Here is a 20,268-nt window from a genome sequence, read left to right as displayed (position 1 = left end):
AGGGCCTGGCCCCAGTGGCTCATGCGCTATCGCCAGCAGTTGCTCGTTTCCCATGGCCCACACCCTCTCTCAATCGCGCTCGCCCGTGCCGCCCGCCATGCCCCGAACAGGCTTAGCAGCTGCCTGCCCACGCCGCTGGCTGGTGCTGAGCTCTTTGTGCGCACCGACCCCTGCGCACCCTCTTTTTCTTTTTTTCTCTTTTTTTTCTGTTTTTATATTATTTCCTTCCGCGTGTATTATTAGTGGCTCCCCCTCCTCGCTCCCCTTCCGCTAAAGGGAGGACCACTCCACCGCCAAGTATCGTCAAGGTACTGCCGCCGTAGCGCCTGCGCCGTGCAATACAAGAAGGCTACCCCGTGCCTGAGTAGCTCGTAATAACAGCAACTCCCAGCCCCAGCCCAGCCCAGCCCAGCACCACTCACCACTACCACCACTACTGCCACCACCGCCACTACTCGTGCGCACCCGTCCTGTAAGGCCTACAGCGCCAAAAAATAGCCCGTGGCCTGGCGCTTCTACAGGCTCTCTCAGCAGCCACTCCACCCCATTAAACGTGCCATCCCCCCCGTTCTCCATCCTCGCGGCCTTCCTCTGAAATCTTTTCCCTGTGTTTCTTATTTCAACGTTTTTCTGCCCTTTCGCTTCTTCTCCTCCGCCTCCACCCCTTCCTCTGCATTTTCCCGTTTTATTCGGAGCCGCACAGAATCCTCTGGTGCCCTCTCTTTTCTTCTTATTCTATTCATTTCTTCTTCGCGTTGGGCCAGGCTGTCCCTCATCGCGCGCCAAGTCGCCGCCGTCACTCGTCTCATATCTCGTCCAAAAACGAACGCTCCAAGACAAGACACGACTCTGTCGCGGGGTTTTGCCGACTCTGCTGGTTCCTTCGTTTCTATACGCATTTAATTCGGCTGCGACTGTCTCTGCAGTCCTCCCTGCCACGGAAGCATCATCAGCATCAACAGCATCATCATCATCGCCTTGACGGTTCGCTTTTTGGACGCGCCCATACATTCGCTTGACGCTGCTGTTTGGTCCTTCCTTTTTGCTGTGCAACCTCTTTCAGTCGTTTCGAGCTGGTCTCTCACACACATCAACATCGCGTCGAACCGCCACGTTTCGCGACACTCGGGCAGCGCCTTTCATTTGATATTTCCTTAACTCTCTGTGTGTATCCACACTCTGCGCGCAAAATCGCCAATTACGGCGCGCAACCTAGAAAGCCGCAGGGACTCGATATCCGCCATCGCCAATTGCATTGGCCAAGCTGATCTAGGTTCCCAACCGGCTGCCTCTCACGCCCTCCAACTGCTGACCCATCGCCTGGATCACAGCGCATCGCCACAACTCGCAAATCATGTATTCACAACACCCGGCCATTGCGCCTCAAAAGCCTGAGACGTTCATGCTGAGCACCGAAGCCCAGCAGGCTCTCCCTCACGACGCACAGGTCGCCCTCCAGCAGGTAGACAACCTAAAGTACTTCCTCATCTCCGCTCCAGTCGACTGGCAGCCTGATCAGTATATCCGACGGTTTCTCCTGCCCACGGGCGAGTATGTCTCTTGTGTGCTGTGGAACAATCTCTTCCACATCTCTGGCACGGATATTGTGCGATGCCTCTCATTCAGATTCCAGGCCTTTGGCCGCCCCGTCAAGAACTCCAAAAAGTTCGAGGAGGGAATCTTCTCCGATCTCCGAAATCTCAAGTCAGGAACAGATGCCTCCCTGGAGGAACCAAAGAGCGCTTTCCTCGACTTTCTCTACAAAAACAACTGCATTCGTACCCAGAAGAAGCAAAAGGTCTTCTACTGGTACAGCGTGCCCCACGACCGTCTCTTCTTGGATGCGCTGGAGCGAGACTTGAAGCGAGAGAAGATGGGCCAGGAGGCCACCACTGTCGCTGTCAGCGAGCCTGCCCTGTCCTTCCAGTACGACTCTTCACAGTCGCTCTACGAGCAGCTCACCAAAAGCCAGCAGGCCAACTCGTCTTCCTTCAACGCCCAGCAGTCCTCATTCAACCAGAGCCAGTCGACCTCTCCCGTCATGAGGGCCATGGACTCCATGCCTCCCCCGAGCATCATTCCTCACACCATGGCCCCTTTGGCTGAAAGCATGGAGACAATGGTCCCCTACGACACCATGGGCATGGCTCCGGCCGTTCCCCAGCAGCTTGCGGCTGTCAAGAGGGAGGCTGATTTCACTCGCGTCCACTACAACCAGAATGGCATTCCCATTACTCACAGCCACCACCGACACTCTTCCATGCCCGCCTACGGCCTGGAGTACTCGCCTGCTCCCTCCTTTGTGTCCTCGGGCTATGAGGATTACAGCAACCGAGGTTTGTCGTTTGAGCCCATTACTCCTCCCCAGCAGGCTCTTGGCATGACTGCCGAGCCCGCCTACATCGCCAACGAGGAGACTGGCCTCTACTCCGTCATCCCTGACCACATGTCCGGCATGTCGGGTCTTGGTGGAATGGTTCAGATGCCATCTCACCTTGCTGGTCCGCAGTTCCCTCGCTCCTACGGCGCAAACAACATTTACTCCGTGATTGAGGGATCTCCTACCTACAAGCAGCGAAGACGCCGCACCTCAATCCCCACCTCCATGTCTGGCATCGCACCCACATCGACCCCTTCGGCTCCTCACAGGCCATCGGATCTGCGTCGGTCTGTCTCCGTCTCCATGGGACCCGTCGCTGAGGGTGAAGAATCCACCGGCAACTCGCCTTCCAACCTGTCGTATGCCAACTCTCAGCACAAGGATCTCATGGACATGTCAAGACATGGCAGCCCCGCGGTTCACCCCATGGCTCTGCAGCACGATTTTTCTCATATCAGTGACGATATGTCCGCTGATGGCCGTCCTATGATGGCTGGTGGTATCGTTCGACGTGCCCGATCCGCTACGGTGATGGAGCTCGGCCCTTATCCTCACAAGTCTCACTCTTGCCCGATCCCCACTTGTGGCCGACTGTTCAAGCGTCTCGAGCACCTCAAGCGGTAAGCTCTCGCTCTCGCCTCAACAGCATAGTCTCACCCAGAATTTAGCTAACGAATTATTTTATAGCCACGTCCGAACACACACACAAGAGAAGCCATACATCTGCCCTCACTGCAGCAAAGCTTTCTCTCGATCAGATAACCTCGCACAGTATGTTTCCCCCCTAAACCTTGTCCCATATGCAAAATACCATATGCTGACTTAAAACTTTCGTAGACACAAGCGCACCCACAGCCGTGAGGACGGTGGCGAGGGTTCATTGCATCTTTCTGCCGAGGAAGAGGAAGAGTTCTCTGGCGAAGAGCAACTTGGATCTGTCGAGGAAGCATCGCCTACATCGGAATCGGCCTTTGTTCCCGGTTCTATCAACGCCGCCGTTTCCAGCGGCACGATCTCGCCTCAAACCACCATGACATCCAGTCATAGCTTCAACAGTCTCCAGACTCTTAGCATGCCAATGACCATTAGCCATCCCACTCCCATCAACGCTGGTGGTGCCATGTAGAGTGTTTTATCTGTTCTATTCCCATATGACTTTTATTTTATTTTCTATTTTTCTCATTTATTTGCGTCACGATATATTTCATGTTCTATGGATCTCGGTTTAGGGGATTTCATGTTTGTTTTTCTTTCCTTCTTGATATCACTTTCTTCCATCTCTCTCATTCACTCTTACCTTTTTTTTTTATGCGTCTTATGCTCGGAATATCCTTTTTTTTACGGCTGCAACCACAAGTTTGCTCTTTAAATACAATGGGCTCAGGCTCGGATCTTCAGCAGGATTATTAATAATCTTCTGATTCCTTTCGGGCTTTGGGCGATAGAAAGAGAAGTGAAAGGGAGGTTCTGCGTGTGACGGAGAGTGAAAATGACGCTGTCTGTATATATATACATATACTATTTATTATTCAATGTCAGCTTATGGGAGAGTCTTCTTGCAGGAGGCTCCCTTGTTAGTAGTGCTTTTGAGGTGCGCGGGAATTGATAGACACGAAAACAAAAATTGCTATTATCTATTTGCGAAAAAGATTAAGGCTCCAATATATGACTTGTCGTGCTAACAATCGTACTTTTATCCATCCAATGTTGCATCTCATCACCGTGTAAAGTGACATGGTATCTTGCGTTAGTCTCCGAATAACATCATCTACCTCTTCCCTCCCTTTCTTCCGGAATCCTTCCCGCCTCTTCTGCCAAACGTATCTCTCGTCCCCTCAATCTTCTTGACGTCTCTCTCGCTTATCCGAAGCTCTGCGCCCTTGAGCCTTCCAACCGCTGGCCCAAATCCTCCACCATCACCACCACCACCACCCCTCCTATCTCTCTTCTTCTTCTTTCCCGTTTCCCTTTCCAAGATGACGCCGCTCTCCTTAGCCTCACGCCTGCGCTTAGCCTCCCTCTCCACAGCAGCGGCAGTGATGCCCTTGCGCATGTGCATGGGCATCTTCTCCTGCTTGTGGATGGACATCTTCGAGCCGAGCGCCTGGATACGGAGGTCGAGGGCCTTTTGGCGGACGCGGCCCGAGGCAAAGGCCTTTGGTTCGGCGGGGCCGGAAGAAGTCGTCGACAGGGCGGCGGAGAGGGAGAGCGGGCGGTTGGTCTGGAGGAGGTGGGATTCGGAGATGAGGCGGCGGAGCTCGAGGTCCTGGGCGAGGAGGGAGGGGGCGTCTTCGGGGAGGGAGGAAGATGATTTTGAGGAGGATGGTGTGGGTGCGGGTTTGTTGGAGGAGGAGGAGGAGGTTTGATCTGGTGGGCGGGAGGACTGTAGGATTTTATGGGTTAGCATTTTGGGAGGGTGGTTTTACTTGGTTTTAGATTGGAGGATAGAGGGGGGAACTGACCATGAAGGCTTTGAGTTCGCGTTTGGACATTGTGTTTGCTTTGGAGCTTTGCGGGGCGGAGTGGTCTACCACTTCGATGATGGGAGCGTCTTGAGGATCGGAGTCAGTATATAATATCCATCGAGATAAAAGATGGATTCTGTCGTTCCAAGACCTACCATCTTCGTCCTCTTCCTCCTCGTCATCATCGTCCAACTCGTCGTCGTCTTCGTCTGATATTTCATCGCCCGACACGCCGTCCCATTCATCTTCTCCGCTGCCATCGCTATCGTCCTCATCTTCTTCCTCGTCCTCATCTTCGTTCCTCCGCACCTTTTGCGCCTTGCTCTTTTCCTGCTCTTCCAGCGGGAGGAACTGGGCCTCAAAGTGTCGCCGAAAGATTTCCTGTGCGTCTTCTGATGATATTGTCGGCTCGGGAGCCTTGCGCTTGCCGAGGACAGCCATTGTGGCTTTGATGGGGCTGGTATATTTTCCTGGACTGTGTTGCTGCGACGGGATGGAGGTGGTTCGCAGGCCAGGCTCAATTGGAAACTTTTTTGCTTTATCGTTATCGGTGGTTTCAATTTGCTGTCTGTAGGCTGCTGTAAGCGTTGGCGCTTTAGTGGTTTTTTGCACTAGCTTTTGGGAGCTTTGGGCCCCACCATCACTTAGACGTACTAATACGAAGTAGAACATACAACTTCTCTTCATATTGATTAAAACTACATCTACATGTGGTATATCAACCAAATATTCGTGAAACGCCATAATAACATGCGCCAAATTCTGAGCCTCAAATATCAATCCAAAACAAAGTCCAAACTTCCTACGCCTCAATAAGGCTCCTGATATCGAATCCCCTCCACTGCATCCCGTCTCATCCTCATCGCCCTGGTATTCCGGAAGAGCAGTGTCCTCACCCCATTCTCACCGTCCACCAAGGCCTCGTTTGTCTTCTCTTGCCCGAAACGCTTGATCATGTATGCCTCGAGATCGTGGTCATCAATCATCGACGCCACCATGTCGATGGCAATGTCGGAATGGGCCATTGACTTGGACATGACCATCATCTCTGGGTAGAGCTCCATGGTGGCCCCGCGCTGGAGAAGCATCTTCATCAAGAGAATCGAGATGCCGTCGGGAGCGCCTTTGGCGTGAGCTAGAGCCGTCCAGCCAAAATCGTCCTCGGCGTTGATCTCGACGTCGTCCCTGTTGATGAGGAACTCGGCCACGTCCTCCCAACCGGCGTGCATGGAGTGGCTGAGTGGCGTCACGCCGTCTTCGTCTCTCGAATTGGGGTCGACGTCTGGCCGCTGGAGCAGCATCTCGGCAATCTCAACGCGGCCCAGGAATGCTGCCCAAGCGAAGGCGGTCATGCCGCAGTAGTCCTTCTTGTCGGCTTCAATGTCGGATCGCTTGAGCAAGAGCTGGGCAATCCGCTCGCGGCATTCCTGTACCGCCTTGATGAGGGGAGTGACCTGCTTGCTGTTCCCGAGATTGACATCCGTTCCTGGGTGCTTGAGAAAGAGCCTGACTGTGGCCTCGTCGCCCATGGAGACGGCCTCCTGTAGAGGGGTGTGACCGTACCAGTCCCGAACGTTAGGATCGGCATTCGGGTGTTCCAGGAGGAGCTCCAGGGCGGCATGGTTCTTGCTTCGGACCGCCATGTGCAACGTACTGTTGCCCAGATAATCCTCCGCGTTGATGTCAATGTCCTTTTGCTGAAGCAACATCTCTGTGATTGCTTCATGATCTCGCAGGACGGCGAGGCTCAGAGCTGTGATGCCGTAGGCTGCACGGGAGTTGACATTGACTCTATTCCCGTGGCGCGTGAGAATTGCCCTTACGGTCTCGATGTGGCCATATTCGGCAGCCAGGCAAAGGGGGTTTGACCGCTGGCTGGCGTTCCAATCCGTCGTCAAATTAGGGTTGTCGAGAAGTAGGCTGACGACTTCCGTTTGCCCTGCCCTCGCCGCTCGCTCCACGCATGTTGCCCCTGCTCTATCTTCGAAGCTGAGGTCTACTGCCGGGCGCTTTGCGATCCACTCGACAATGGCGAGATGCCCCTTTTCTGCCGCCAGATGAATGGGCGTGGCCCCCTCGTCGTTTATGGATCGTGTGAGAAGCATCTGCTTTAGACGAGGGATGACATTTCGAACGCAGAAACTTCTCTCCAGGTCGTCATCCGGGAACAGAGACTTTAGCAGTGCCTCCTCTCCATTCTGTGCAAGTATATGCACCAGGTTGTTGCCGTTGCTGTCCGCGTCGGCCAAGAGATGTCGGCCGTACACAAAATCACCTGCTAAAAATGGACAGGCTCGTAGAAGTGTGTACTGCCCATTGCAATCAAGGTATTGGGCTATTTGGAGGAGTATCTCGATCGGAAGAGTGGTAGACATCTTGTAGTTGGAAATGGGAAGTATTCTGGCGTTGTTGGAATTATCTTGCGGTTTGGATCGTAAACGTCTGCGCGAGAGATGAAACCGAAAATGCCACGAGAATCTATGTAAAAAGATAGAGGGAGAAATAAATAAACAAACAAAAGAAACGTGGCAGGGTAATGGTGTTATTATACGCCTGACTGAGTGGAATAGAGGCTCTTTTGCCTTTGCACGAAGTGGGATTTTTAGCAAAGCCATTCAAGGATCCAAACTCTTTATGAGCCATTGAGTAAAGCCAAAGAGTCTCGAAGGGTTTTTATACTATATTCCAGTACTAAGAGAAGAAAAAACCAGGGAAATCATGAGAAAAGTTACCGTCAGACGCCATAATCTTATAGTCTATACAATGAGATAGGGGGCTTCCGGAATGCCGCCATAGACTTAGGCCATAGTGTATGTCAAGCTCTAATAAACATGAATAGAATACAAATGTTGTTACTCTTTTTTTTTTTTTTTTTTTTTTTTTTTTTTTTTTTTTAATTCACCGGAGTAGGCAAACGTTGCGTTTGCCTTTGTCTAGAGAAAGCCTGTGCGGCCTTGCATTGCAGAAAATCGCATATCTGCAGAAGCTTGAACTTGTGCTGCGGACCGCTCTGGCAATAGTATGAAACTTTATTCGCAGCGAAAATATAAACACAGTGAGACGAGATTCAGTAGGCGGCTGGAAAAAAAAAAGATGGACAGTTAGAAAAAAATACAGCTATGAACTGATCTTCACAATGGAGGTCAAAAAGGAGGCTTTAGCTTCACCAAAGCAACCAGCTTGTTTCGAAGTTATTATACGAGTCTGTTCCTTTAAATAGCTAACCTTTCCACAGCGGCGTTCCAATGCACCGTTGATCTGAATGTAGACGCAGCCACGAATTAGAACAGGACAGCCACGGCGGCGGGGAATCGTATTTCCGCACTCTGTACATGTAAGCACCGGCGCCCCTCTCCATTTCGTCACTGCTGGACGGAGGCCGAAGTAGCAGCTGGGAGCTGTTTATCCTCGGCTCTGAGCCGATGCTTTCCAGTATTTTACCCATTTAGAGCCGGCATCTGCCTCTCATCACTTTTGCTTTTACGCTGAAGCCGTATTTTTTGTGCCCCTTCCCCCTCTCCCATTCTAGCCATTGAGTCTCATTGAAAGCTACCAGCGCCATGAATACCTTTCGTTTTATGAGACCGGCGGTCGCCAAGGTGCCCTTCCAGCGGTCCACTCTGCCTCGAATTGCACGGGCTTATAGCTCCAAGACGTACGAGTATATCCAGACTTCTTCGCCGGCGCCGGGCGTTGGACAAGGTGAATATAACCGGACTTGTATACATATAAGTCGAAAAGGCTGGTTTATTGACTTTATTCTCAAGTGACTTTGAACCGACCAAAGGCACTCAATGCGCTGTGCACGCCTCTTATCCACGAGCTCAATGACGCTCTTGTTGATTTCAATGCCTCTGATGAAACCTCCGTCATCATTCTGACCGGCTCGCAGAGGGCTTTCGCTGCCGGAGCTGATATCAAGGAGATGGCTCCCCTCACTTTCTCAGACGCTTACACCAAGGCCTTCATTGAGTCGTGGTCGCTCCTGACCACCCAGGTTAAGAAGCCCATCATTGCCGCTGTTTCTGGGCATGCGCTTGGCGGTGGCTGCGAGCTTGCCATGATGTGCGATCTCATCTACTGCACAGAGGGCGCCAACTTTGGCCAGCCCGAGGTCAAGCTGGGAACCATCCCCGGCGCCGGCGGCAGCCAGCGACTCACCCGCGCCATTGGCAAGTCCAAGGCCATGGAGCTCATCCTCACGGGCAAGTCGTTCAGCGGCGTGGAGGCTGAGAAATGGGGCCTTGCGGCTAGAACTTTCCCCACGTACGAGGCTTTGATGGAAGAGACCCTGAAGCTGGCCGAGACCATTGCCGGGTACTCAAAGGTGGCTGTCCAGGCTTGCAAGGAGGTCGTCAACAAGAGCCAGGACCTTGCTCTGCGGGACGGAGTTGAGTTTGAGAGGCGCGTTTTCCACAGCTTGTTTGGCAGCCAGGATCAGAAGATTGGCATGAAGGCTTTTGCGGAGAAGAAGAAGGCTGAGTGGACTCACTCGTGAGCGGGCGTAAGTTTGATGTGAAGGATAGCAATGGTATCATCACGAGTGATGAAAAGGGGGGTGTATAATAAAAAGGATATATATATGCCAACCAGAAACAATTTAAAGTAAACTAATAGAGCTATCAATTACATCAAGGACAATTTGAGATATATATCGTAAAACCTACGGGGCCCCGTAAGTATTTCTCAAATCTCTGCTCAAAGCATTTCGGATCTTTTACTCAAATTGCACCGAGATGGCTCCTATTACTACAGCTACAGATACCTTCATCCGACATCGCCTGGACATGCTTGAAGAAAATGTAGCATTAATTATCATTCTGTATAGAGTTGGGTGTGTAGCCTATGACTCAAAAAGCCTCATAAGATCCTATGCTTATTCAAGCGCTTCCTCCCGCTCTACCAGCTCCTCCTTTCCAATCCTTGCAATGTCGGCATTCTCCAGCGTTTCCTTCTCGAATCCTTTTGTCGCCTGGTTAAGTAAGGCCGCCACAACTTCATCCAAGTAAATGATTGGAAGGCTTATAAAAGTGGTAGCGATGTTTTGAAAAGCATTGATGAACATGTTTCCTTGCTGAGAGTCTCGAATGAGGCCTGGTTTGAGTATGCAGGTCTCAATAGTGCCATTGGAATTTTTGGCAAAGTCGAGAACGCGGGTCTCTACTCCTCCCTGTGGTGAACTATTTAGCAAAAAATTTTTGCTCTCCCTCTTGCTAGAGGTTGGGAAGAGAATGCTCGATACTCACTCTCATCAGGCAATAATCGCCCATCACCCATGGTTTCTTAGTTTGGTCACGCTCAGTGTTAGCACCGCTCACATACAAAAATCGCAGAGGCTTTGCTTCATTGCCTCGCGGGAGCTTGGAAAGAGTTTCGAGGCCAGCAATGGTATACTCCAAGCAGATCTTTCGGACTTCATCCCAAGGCATAGCCCCAGACTTATTCGGAGTTACAGCCATAAGCCTGTATTGAAGAAACGTCAGAGACTCAAGTCATTGACTTCATCCCAAGACAAGACTCACCAAATGCAGGCATCAGCATTGGATAGCTTCTGCTTGGCTACGTCTGAGTAATTCAAAAAATCATCGCACACAACGGATGTGAGCTTTGCCGCATCAGCAGGGTTACTAAGATCCTCTGGGACGGGGGTCTCGCGGCGGCCAAGTCCCACAACAGACGTTATGGCAGGGGAGCTGATTGCCTGGCGGACAAGTGCTTTACCAACGAAGCCGCTGGATCCAACAATGATCAATTTCATGCTGCGAAATGTTTTCTGTTCTGGATGAAGGGGTTTTGTGTTTGTTCAAAGTTGGAGGCTTGAGTTGCGTCACTGACCCGAGTTTATGTCTTATCTCCGAAACATCCATCTAGTGGAAGGATTCTACATGGGATAGCCTATTCATTCATAGTGGCCCATTTGGGTAATTTTGGTTCAAGTTGAAACGGACCGCATATAGGGCTGAAAATAAGCCGGGGATATACGACTAACTGCATCGAATAATAACACTGGATGCTCCCGATATCACGACGAAGTGAGAATATAGCAGTGAAGATGACTGCCTAAAATGGAAATCAGCTCTCCAGATAGAGTGCCTTCGGCTAATCCACACCTAGCTTTAACTTTAATTCAGAATCCGCGGTTGGGCGTCTGACTGTGGTTCGAAACAAGGCTCTGGAAACCATAGCTAGAGGATTTGTAGCCATATGTTTCATAATAGCTTGTTATGGCGTGTATATGCAGCCTGTAATCACGGCTTATCCGTCTGATTGTGTCTACATGACATGCACCTGATCCCATTGCGATATAAGCCCCGCTCACGCCTCGTGCAGCTACTAAGGTACGTACCCACAGGCGGTGCTCTTTAAATGGTTGGCGGCCACCGCTGCGAATCTGCCTCCTCCAACCATGAAGTCGGGGCTGTGATCAAGAGGATTTTAATTCCGCTCAAACAGCACATCTCTGTCCACATGCGCCGTTCACATCGCCTACGCTTCTCCCCATCCGCAAAACGAAACAAAATATGAATGGAGTCTCGAAAACCTAGCTTCGACCTGGGCAAGGAGCTGACATGCTCGGTATGAAGACGATACCCCGCGTGGGTGCCCAGCATACATGGCCGCCCAACTGACACGTCATCTAATAGATATGCGCTGATCTTCTCTACCAACCGCTCACTCTGCTCGACTGTCTTCATACATACTGCGGGTCGTGTTTGAAAGAATGGTTTCGCTTCCAGGCTGAAAAGGTAGGGCGGGCTCCTACCCCGCCACCGCCAGACGCAATCATCTTTACCTGTCCATCATGTCGGAGCTCAGTGAGGGACACTCGGCATAATGCCACCGTTGCGACTCTCCTTGAGATGTACACGGCGGCTAACCCTGCCAAAGCACGGTCGGACGCCGACAAGAAAGAGATGGAAGAAAAGTACAAACCTGGTGACCAAGTCATGCCCAAGGTCAAGACTCGTGAACGGACAGCCGAAGAGAAGCGGGCCGAGGAAGAGGACCAGAGGCTGATAGATGAGGTGAGAGAGCTAAGTCTGCAAGAAGCCATTGCCGCTGCCATGCCAGATGCACCACAGACAAGAACAGCGAGGAGACAGGCAGATGGGCGATCTCGATCGAGCTCGGATTATAGAGCGGATGGCCGTTCGCCGCGGACGGCAAATGACAGGGGAGAAAACGGCCGGAGCAACTCTGACTACTTATCTGCGGACGGGGACTCACAGGCTCGAAGAAGACGTAGCGAATCGCGACAACGCCAAGTTGAGCACCAGTCGTCACTGAGGTCGTTAATCGGGTCTGAGATGAGCGAGCGAGATATCCAGAGGGAAATCGAGGAGTTTGCACGGCAGATCCAAGAAGAGGGCCTGTTGGACGGCCTTGATCTCGATAACATTGATTTGAGCCGGGATGATGAACTCAGTCAACGCATCACCGAGGCGTATAGGAGGCGCCAAAGGGGTCGCTCTAGACAAGAAGAGAGGAGGACCGACTCACGCACACGACATTCTGCATCTGCATCGATGGATTCCAGACTGCGGCCTGACAGCGCTAGGCATCCAAGCCAGCACCGCTCGCACTCACGATCAATCAGTGAAGTGGGAGACAGGAGTAGACCTCCGATATCATCTTCAGCAAGTCTTGGCGTTCGAGAGCCTGAGAGGAGGACCAGAAGGCGAACCAACAGTGGTGGCCAGGTGAACACTTTGGGAGCGATGGCTCTGTCTTCCATGGATTCAAGACCTGCTGCTCATTCTCAGAACGACTTAACCCTAAGAAATCCGAGCAATTATGATCCCACGGCATCAGTACCAGCTCTGAGAATTGGCCGAAGTTCTAGTTCAACCGGAGTACCTGCTGCTGCTCAAACTGCCGATGCGCCAGCAAACGGCAGTGAGAACAATGCCTCCTTTGCGAGCCGAGCACAAACCCTTCCATCAACCACTTCGCACACAAATCCAATCACTCCCGATTTAATAGAGCTGGCAGCTGCGCGAAATTCTAAATCAAACCGCCCGGCTGATGTGGTCAGTCCTCCCACTTCTTTGGTATCCAGCCCCATTCAAAGCCCAACGGCAACCTCGAGACATCAACGCACTCGACAACTGTTTGAAGAGCCTTCAATTAGCTGCTCGCGATGCAAAAAGCCTGATATCCAGTATAGCGTGCATTACAACTGCAAAGTGTGCGATGATGGCTACTGGAACATATGCGTCGACTGCTACCGGTCAGGCAAGGGCTGCCTACATTGGTTTGGATTTGGCCATGGCGCTTGGAAGAAGTGGGAGAAACGCAAACAAGCTGATGAATCGATCCCCATGCCTCACATATTGAATGCTGGTCGCTATCTGCGCCCTACATCGACAACTATGAACTCGGATAGTAAGAAAACATTAACAACCGACGATCCGAAGCTGAGACTGGAGACGGGCACATTTTGCTCACGATGTTTTGCTTGGGCCAACGAGTGTTTTTGGCGCTGCGACGTTTGTAACGAGGGCGACTGGGGATTCTGCAATAACTGTGTGAATCAGGGCAAATCTTGTAACCATAAACTTCTACCGATGGCCCATGAAGGAACACTCAAACCTATGTATCGACCTCGCAGTCCCAAGTCGGTAAGCCGACCCTCCACAGCAACTGTAATTGCAGGGTCACAAATATCCGGAATTGGGTCGTTTAGACCTATTGAATTCAATTGCAAGTGCGAAATTTGCAAAGATGCCATTCCACCATCGCAATCGAGATATCATTGCTTCAGCTGCACAAATACGACTGCTCAAGATGCTACTCCTGGAGACTTCGATATCTGTTCCTCCTGCTACAGTAACTTGGAGTTAAAGGGCGATATAAGCGAGGAAAACGGCTCATCAGGCTGGAGAAGATGCCCCAGCGGTCACAGAATGGTCGTTCTCAAATTCATAGAAGGCAAAGTTGGTCAATGGCGATATGTGGAAAAAGACCTTGTCGGCGGGAGAGCAATCCGTATGGAGCCTCTGGAGAATATTGCGCATCCTGATTTCCAGAAATGGACATGGTATGATGGAAGTGAAAAGCTCGAGCGTCTCGCTACTACAGAGGTATCGGTAACGGCCCCAGAGAGCTTTGGTGAAATATCATATGCACGGATCTTTCCGCCTGATGGTGGCTGCGGGCTGATGGCCCATGCAATGTGGGCATGGTATCCAAAATCCGGCAAAGAGGATGACCTAATGTTTCCTCGAGGGGCCAACATTGATGAAGTAAGGGATATCAACGGAGACTGGTTCTTTGGGACTTATATGGGTGCCAAGGGCATGTTCCCAGCGCCGTATGTTCATTTGCCACAAAACCCTTGAAGAGGTGTAGAGCACAATACTTCGGCAACGATGGAATAGAGAGGGATAGATTGGTCCAGTTGCTTATTCAAGTGCAAGCTGATTCGGTTATGTGAGAGATTCCTGATTGGTTAGGCACTGATACCGGGCGATTGGCCCACCTCATATGGGACTGAGCCATATTCACCCTATGCTGGTGGTTTTGCCTGGACTTTGGCTTGATTCGCGGCCTTGAGTCAAAATTGTCGGCCGAGACTGCGACGCAAGTTCAAGTCCGGGCAAGAGCAGCATTAGATGAATATGGCTGATTTGCATATGAGGTGAAGCTAATCACCCGCTATCTTTGCCTAGTTCATCAGGGGTTGGGGGGGGAGGGGGGCACTTTTCAAACATCATGGTGATGAGGCTCTCAATAGCATAAAGATGATAAATAATTATAATGTATTCTGACAGAGACTTGTTTATCTACACAGGGCTACACTTACTTTGAAAAGAACAAAGCTAGGTAAAATGTAGCAGATATGGAGTATAACTGAGTCGCTATTTCATGAGAGGCTACACACCTACTAGTAGGTACCTGAGATACCTCTCGCCAGCCTTACTCTTAGCCTCGGTTATTCAAATCAAGAATACTACTCGCAAAAGACATCACCGCAGAAGCCATCATCTTTTGTTAGATACACCCGCCATCAGTCCATCTAAAACACTCATGTGCGGCAAAAAAGCGGCATCTTCCAGGCGACGACTCTCCCTAATAGAAGCGCAAAATGACGTGATCGGATCCTCGGGCCTCTGCCCCACCACCGGGCCCTCGGCGCCAGAGTCTCTGGGGAAAGAGGCCATTGATGGACTGATGCTCTGCAAACTTACAAATCCTCGAGCGCTGCACGGAACTCTCTCCATTGAGGTTCTTCAGGGCCCCCAAACAAGCACGGCACTGAATCACTGCAGCCATGTTCCGACAAACTGCGCAGCGCCTGGCTGTTGCGGCGGCCAAAGCTGCCGAGCCCAGCGCTTATACTCTTGCTGTGTCCAAGGCGCAAGGCGTGGCGCGAGGGCTGACTGGAGGTATGTGACGCTGCTGCTACGATGGATTGGATTGGTATAATGGATGATGTTCAGTAATGCTTACTTGCATGCTTTGCGCACAGCCATTGGCAACACCCCCCTCATTCGCCTCAACCGCCTCTCTGAGGAGACCGGCTGCGAGATCCTGGGCAAGGCCGAGTTCATGAACCCAGGCGGCTCCGTCAAGGACCGCGCCGCGCTCTACGTCGTCAAGGATGCCGAGGAGCGCGGCCTGCTGAAGCCCGGCGGCACCGTCGTCGAGGGCACGGCCGGCAACACGGGCATCGGCCTCGCCCACGTCTGCCGCTCGCGCGGCTACAAGCTGGTCATCTACATGCCCAACACGCAGTCGCAGGGCAAGATTGACCTGCTGCGGCTGCTGGGCGCCGAGGTGTACCCCGTGCCGGCGGTGGCGTTTGACAACCCGCAGAACTACAACCACCAGGCCAAGAGGCATGCCGAGGCGCTGGACAATGCCGTGTGGACGAATCAGTTTGACAACACGGCGAATCGGCGGGCGCACATCGAGACGACGGGCCCGGAGATTTGGACGCAGACCAATGGCAAGGTTGATGCGTTTACTTGCGCCACGGGCACGGCGGGCACGCTGGCCGGCACGACGAGGTATCTAAAGGAGATCTCTGGCGGCCGCGTCAAGAGCTTCCTTGCCGACCCGCCGGGCAGCGTGCTGCACTCGTACATCTCCTCGGGCGGCAAGCTGATCGAGCGGACGGGCTCCAGCATCACCGAGGGCATCGGCCAGGGCCGCGTGACGGACAACCTGCAGCCGGACATTGACCTGCTGGACGGGTCGCTGCACATCTCGGACGAGAAGAGCATCGAGATGGTGTACCGGTGCCTGGACGAGGAGGGCCTGTACCTGGGCGCGAGCTCGTCGCTCAACGTCGTGGCGGCCAAGGAGGTTGCCGAGAAGCTGGGCAAGGGCCATGTTGTGGTGACGATGCTGTGCGATGGTGCGTACCGGTATGCGGATCGGTTGTTTTCGCGGAAGTGGCTGGAGACGAAGAACCTTTTGGGGGCTATTCCAAAGCATTTAGAAAAGTACATTGTGCTGCCGTGAGCGCTTTCTTTTTTTATTATACACGTATATATATATATATATAGGATGATACATATACTATAGACTTTCATCTTTTTCATCTAAACCACCCCTTTTCCCCCTGGTTCTAGAAAAAACGCCTTTTTAGTCCGTCCATCAACTCGTAATAAGTGTCTTCTGCTGCATCATTCCGCTTTCCTCTCTCTCTCTTTCTCTCGAACCCCTTATTTGAAAATCTCTCCTCATTTTGTTGTACAAGGGTTTTACCACTTCGGTGCCTGTCCGACGATTGTCGAGTATTCTTGATCCCAGCCTTCTGTTGAGCTCTTGCTAGTCTTTACAAAGTTCCGCAAGTGGTCGGCTAGAGTGACCTCAACCGGTGCGAGGCCTTGAGCATCTTCACCAAGGACCTCACGCGCCAGCGAGATACCCTTGATGTTCTGTGCCAAGACTTTCACGTATGCACTTCCGTTCAGGGCGGTAGGTATCTTGACTCCCTTGGGGTTGGAGTTTCTCTCCAAGGTAGGGTTGAGTTTTGCAAAGTCAGCGACCTCTTCCAGGTTCGCATTCGTTGAGTCTTTCCATAGTGAGCTGAGCAGGTCGACTTCATCCTTGAGCAGCACGAGGTCTTGCTCGACGGGTTCACCGGCTTGTTGCTTGACTTTGGCGGCAGAGGCCTTTGCGAAGAGGGTCATTCCGCGGACGACGCGGGAGAAGTGTAGTCTCTCGCGGGTGGGCTGGCCTTCAATCGCATGTTCCTTGCGCTGGAGGAGATCGAGGACTTGGTCCGCCCATGTTTGTGCCTGCTTCGTCTCGACCACGTCCCAATTGCTGCTGGTGACCTTTTCGTTGATGTAAGATAGTACTCGGACGACTGTTTCCCGGTTGGTGAACATGAGCCCGGTCTTGTCGGACTGCTTCGCGCACTCAATCACGGCGTGAATGTTGCCGCTCTCTCCTGCCATGCGTACAATCTTTCCCCAGTGGTTGGCCTTTAGCCTTATGCCGGCCTTCTTATACCCCGCCAAAAGAGTTGCCAGGTTGGCCCAGTCATCCTGGCTCTGCATGCTTTTGAGGGCCTTGTTGAGAATGGTCTTTGAGTTTTCGATGCCGGCAAATCGATCAATGGTGGAAAATTTGTGTTCGAGACCCTCGACTTCGATGATGATGGGGTTCTGCTCGAGGTAGGACTTCATCTTGGGGTCGAAGACGAGCTTGCGCTGCTTTTCTGGGAGGTAGGCGGGGAGGATGATGGTTTCTTGGATGGTGTTGAGGACTTTGTTCATTTCGTCGTTTTCGGTCTCGGCGAATACGGCTCTTACACCTATTGCAGTTTATGCGTCAGAAGCCATTCGATTGGATTTATACCGAGTGCTATTGCGTACCATGCGCTGGTGAAGTGCTGAATTGCCTCGGCGCAAGGCCTGAAGGGCGTGCCGTTCGTCCATTAAGTCGACCGACTGACCGAACGGCCGTCCGTAGTGACCGATTTGACATTTTTGCTGTGAATTGTGGCTAGCAACCAGTCTTTTGTTGTAACAATCTCTACAAAATGAAAAAAAGTTACATGCAGACCATTCTTAGGCGCAAGTTGAGAGTTGGGGTGGGTCGGAGAAAAAGAGGAGCCGGGCCAATCACGGCGGCGGAATGCATGGCTTTTCGAGCCATGAGCTTTTGCGACTTTCTTGCCCAAGCCGCAGTTGAAAGTCAGAAAAAGCTTCAGCGGCGCCAATCCCAATCACGATGAATGTTGCTGTTGCGAGGCAGCCGATGGGCTGTCTGAAGGCGGCTCTGAGGAGGACGAGATACCAGAGAACATGGCAGAGATGCCTGGCGACAGAGGCTGCGAGCCCCTCCATACCCTCCATCGCGAAGAATGCCTTTAGTCAAAGACAACGTACGATTTTCTGGCTTTGCCTGGATTTTGCAATGCAACATGGAGAGAGAAATCACCTCGCTAACGATTGGGTTATCTAGACATGGAGAAGCAAAAGGTCTCGAAATTCCACATTTGGCCTCAAGTCCCTTCACCACGAGCCACCCATCCCGACCCGATGCCCACGCTGAAGCAGCAAGAAATCGCCCGCCTCGACCCGACCGGCGCCAGGACGAGGCTCTTCTCCAGAGACCACGCCGACAGCGCCAAAGTGGGCGACGTGCTCATGGTGACCACCAAGGCGGGCGAGCCATTCTCCGGCGCATTCATCCAGATGCGGCGCCGCGGCGTCGACACCGCCATCCTGCTGCGAGGACAGCTGATGAAGACTGGCGTGGAGACGTGGTTCAAGATCTACAGCCCGACGGTCACGGGCATTGACATCATCTGGCGTAAGCCGAAGAGGGCAAGGAGAGCGCGGTTGACGTTTATGCGCAAGCCCAAGCACGATATGGGCAGTGTGGACAACTTGGTGTCGGCTTGGAAGAAGGAGAGATATGCGCTGCGGTCGAAGGCTAAGCAGGCTGGTGGAAAGCAGATTAGAAGGTAGAAGGGGGAATGGGGGAATGGGGGTTTTGGTTATGATCAACGCTGTATGATAAGTGTCTAAAAATGTAACAATTTCAGAGTTATTGCACGAGGCTGTTGGAGAGGAAGCTCGAGGGTTTGAAGATTTACAAGTGTGTAAAAGTAGTGATAGATATTGCTTTATTATCAGAAGGGGTTGAAATATCAAATGTCTTCAGGTCATCTTGAGATACTAAATACCACACGTTATGATTTCAAGTCGATTGGGAATGCAAATGTTAGCTGAGCTAACGCAAAGAAGCTTTTGCATTCTAATATCATTAACAAGAAATTATTAATCGACAGAATATCGCTTTTGATAGGTAGTACCAGGTTTTTTTGCAACTCTTCTTTGAGCCATGTGTAAGGAGTCGTCTACATAGCAAGAGGCGGTGGCTCATTCAATGTACTACCCGGCAGTGAGGAGAGGAGTAGCAATTAGACGTGTGGATGTGAGTAGCAAAGTATTTACACGTCAAGCATAAATGCATAATGCAGATATTACTGAAATAATTGTCAGTCTTTCACCTGAATGAATGTACAAAGTATGGCAAATACTACGATGCCAGGACAAAATGTCATATCTGATACGTTGAATATCTTCATTGCTTATACTTGGATGGTATGTATTAGTATCAACAGAGAGCAAAACTTTTACTAGGTAGTAGGTATTCATCATCAAGATATTCCAGTGACAGCAGAATGCGAGGGAAAGGCATTTCGAACCTGGGAGGCAGCGGGATGCGAAGCGTACAATGTAGATATGCAGCTATAGTCTCTGATACACACTTGTACGAGCAGTATCACGTATGCATGTAGCAATCAGCATCACATTGGCTCCGTCGGATATCAACGTGACCTGACTATCGAAAGGAAAGTGCTCAGGTAGCCACCCTTGACTGCAGACCGTGAAAGACGACCTGTCACGTCCTTGGAGTCTGCGCGGTATAGGGGCGCGTCTTGGAATAAGCTTTCCAAGTCGCGTGTTTGCCACAACCACCGGGCATGGATTCATGTTTACCAGGCTGGCTTTGAGTTTGCTTGTGATAACAGGAAGGCGGTCAATTGTCAGTACCGAGTAGTGCCGCCAGGGATCATGCAGCGTCAAAGCTACCCAGCCACGAGATTCACTGCCATCGGCCACCGACCCACGAAGGAGGGCTAAGCGTATGTAAGGCGGCCGCATTGAACTGTCCATCCCGAACGGATCTGCTTGTTCACGACTTGACAACTCAGCTGAAGCGAACCTGTTTCTGCACCGTCGAACGACTGCCGCGCAATCACCGGATGAAAAGAGTGGAGGAAATGGACGAAAACGACGAGTCTTGCAGCCAAGCGAAGGACAAGGCACGCGCCACGAAGGCCAGGCATTTGCTGGCCTTGCTTCGTAGAGTTTCATCACCGTTTTTGCGACCTGTAGGTTGATGCATCTCCACGCAGTAGCTGCTGGCGTTCGCTTGGAAATTGAGGAG

General features: G+C 51.7%; 9 protein-coding genes across 9 annotated transcripts; 5 read left to right on the top strand and 4 right to left on the bottom strand.

Moving 5' to 3' along the window:
- Positions 1-545: 545 nt before the first annotated feature.
- Positions 546-4,025, top strand: TrAFT101_003997 (uncharacterized protein). Its single transcript, XM_024898919.2, has 3 exons — positions 546-3,000; positions 3,068-3,151; positions 3,218-4,025. The coding sequence occupies exons 1-3, from the start codon at positions 1,355-1,357 to the stop codon at positions 3,504-3,506; spliced, it is 2,019 nt and encodes a 672-aa protein (XP_024766229.1). The 5' UTR covers positions 546-1,354; the 3' UTR covers positions 3,507-4,025.
- Positions 3,992-5,373, bottom strand: TrAFT101_003996 (uncharacterized protein). Its single transcript, XM_024898774.2, has 3 exons — positions 5,001-5,373; positions 4,843-4,931; positions 3,992-4,763 (listed from the first exon to the last, which is right to left on the bottom strand). Exons 1-3 carry the CDS (start codon positions 5,284-5,286, stop codon positions 4,149-4,151), a joined length of 990 nt encoding a protein of 329 aa, XP_024766230.1. The 5' UTR covers positions 5,287-5,373; the 3' UTR covers positions 3,992-4,148.
- A 213-nt stretch (positions 5,374-5,586) lies between these two features.
- On the bottom strand, positions 5,587-8,203 carry TrAFT101_003995 (uncharacterized protein; the record flags this gene model as incomplete). The annotated part of the gene is made up of 2 exons (XM_024907279.2): positions 5,587-7,264; positions 8,071-8,203. 2 exons carry the CDS (start codon positions 8,201-8,203, stop codon positions 5,655-5,657), a joined length of 1,743 nt encoding a protein of 580 aa, XP_024766231.2. The 3' UTR covers positions 5,587-5,654.
- Positions 8,204-8,252: 49 nt separating this feature from the next.
- Positions 8,253-9,492, top strand: TrAFT101_003994 (uncharacterized protein). Its single transcript, XM_024898903.2, has 2 exons — positions 8,253-8,547; positions 8,613-9,492. The coding sequence occupies exons 1-2, from the start codon at positions 8,406-8,408 to the stop codon at positions 9,341-9,343; spliced, it is 873 nt and encodes a 290-aa protein (XP_024766232.1). The 5' UTR covers positions 8,253-8,405; the 3' UTR covers positions 9,344-9,492.
- Positions 9,493-9,639: 147 nt separating this feature from the next.
- TrAFT101_003993 (uncharacterized protein) lies at positions 9,640-10,752 on the bottom strand. The gene is made up of 3 exons (XM_024903126.2): positions 10,368-10,752; positions 10,092-10,308; positions 9,640-10,015 (listed from the first exon to the last, which is right to left on the bottom strand). The coding sequence occupies exons 1-3, from the start codon at positions 10,601-10,603 to the stop codon at positions 9,722-9,724; spliced, it is 747 nt and encodes a 248-aa protein (XP_024766233.2). The 5' UTR covers positions 10,604-10,752; the 3' UTR covers positions 9,640-9,721.
- Positions 10,753-11,370: 618 nt separating this feature from the next.
- TrAFT101_003992 (uncharacterized protein) lies at positions 11,371-14,186 on the top strand (the record flags this gene model as incomplete). The annotated part of the gene is made up of 2 exons (XM_024903127.2): positions 11,371-11,421; positions 11,490-14,186. 2 exons carry the CDS (start codon positions 11,371-11,373, stop codon positions 14,184-14,186), a joined length of 2,748 nt encoding a protein of 915 aa, XP_024766234.2.
- Positions 14,187-15,118: 932 nt separating this feature from the next.
- On the top strand, positions 15,119-16,314 carry CYS17 (Cysteine synthase 1; the record flags this gene model as incomplete). The annotated part of the gene is made up of 2 exons (XM_024903128.1): positions 15,119-15,233; positions 15,317-16,314. The coding sequence occupies 2 exons, from the start codon at positions 15,119-15,121 to the stop codon at positions 16,312-16,314; spliced, it is 1,113 nt and encodes a 370-aa protein (XP_024766235.1).
- Positions 16,305-17,888, bottom strand: TrAFT101_003990 (uncharacterized protein). Its single transcript, XM_024909261.2, has 2 exons — positions 17,679-17,888; positions 16,305-17,617 (listed from the first exon to the last, which is right to left on the bottom strand). The coding sequence occupies exons 1-2, from the start codon at positions 17,788-17,790 to the stop codon at positions 16,557-16,559; spliced, it is 1,173 nt and encodes a 390-aa protein (XP_024766236.1). The 5' UTR covers positions 17,791-17,888; the 3' UTR covers positions 16,305-16,556.
- A 92-nt stretch (positions 17,889-17,980) lies between these two features.
- TrAFT101_003989 (mitochondrial 54S ribosomal protein bL19m) lies at positions 17,981-18,976 on the top strand. Its single transcript, XM_024903129.2, has 2 exons — positions 17,981-18,190; positions 18,271-18,976. Exons 1-2 carry the CDS (start codon positions 18,037-18,039, stop codon positions 18,777-18,779), a joined length of 663 nt encoding a protein of 220 aa, XP_024766237.1. The 5' UTR covers positions 17,981-18,036; the 3' UTR covers positions 18,780-18,976.
- Positions 18,977-20,268: the final 1,292 nt, after the last annotated feature.

This window comes from Trichoderma asperellum, chromosome 2, assembly GCF_020647865.1.
Source record: "Trichoderma asperellum chromosome 2, complete sequence".
Taxonomy (NCBI): Eukaryota; Fungi; Ascomycota; class Sordariomycetes; order Hypocreales; family Hypocreaceae; genus Trichoderma; species Trichoderma asperellum.
The sequence above is the reverse complement of the archived record's forward strand: the minus strand, read 5'-3'. Positions and strand labels throughout refer to the sequence as shown.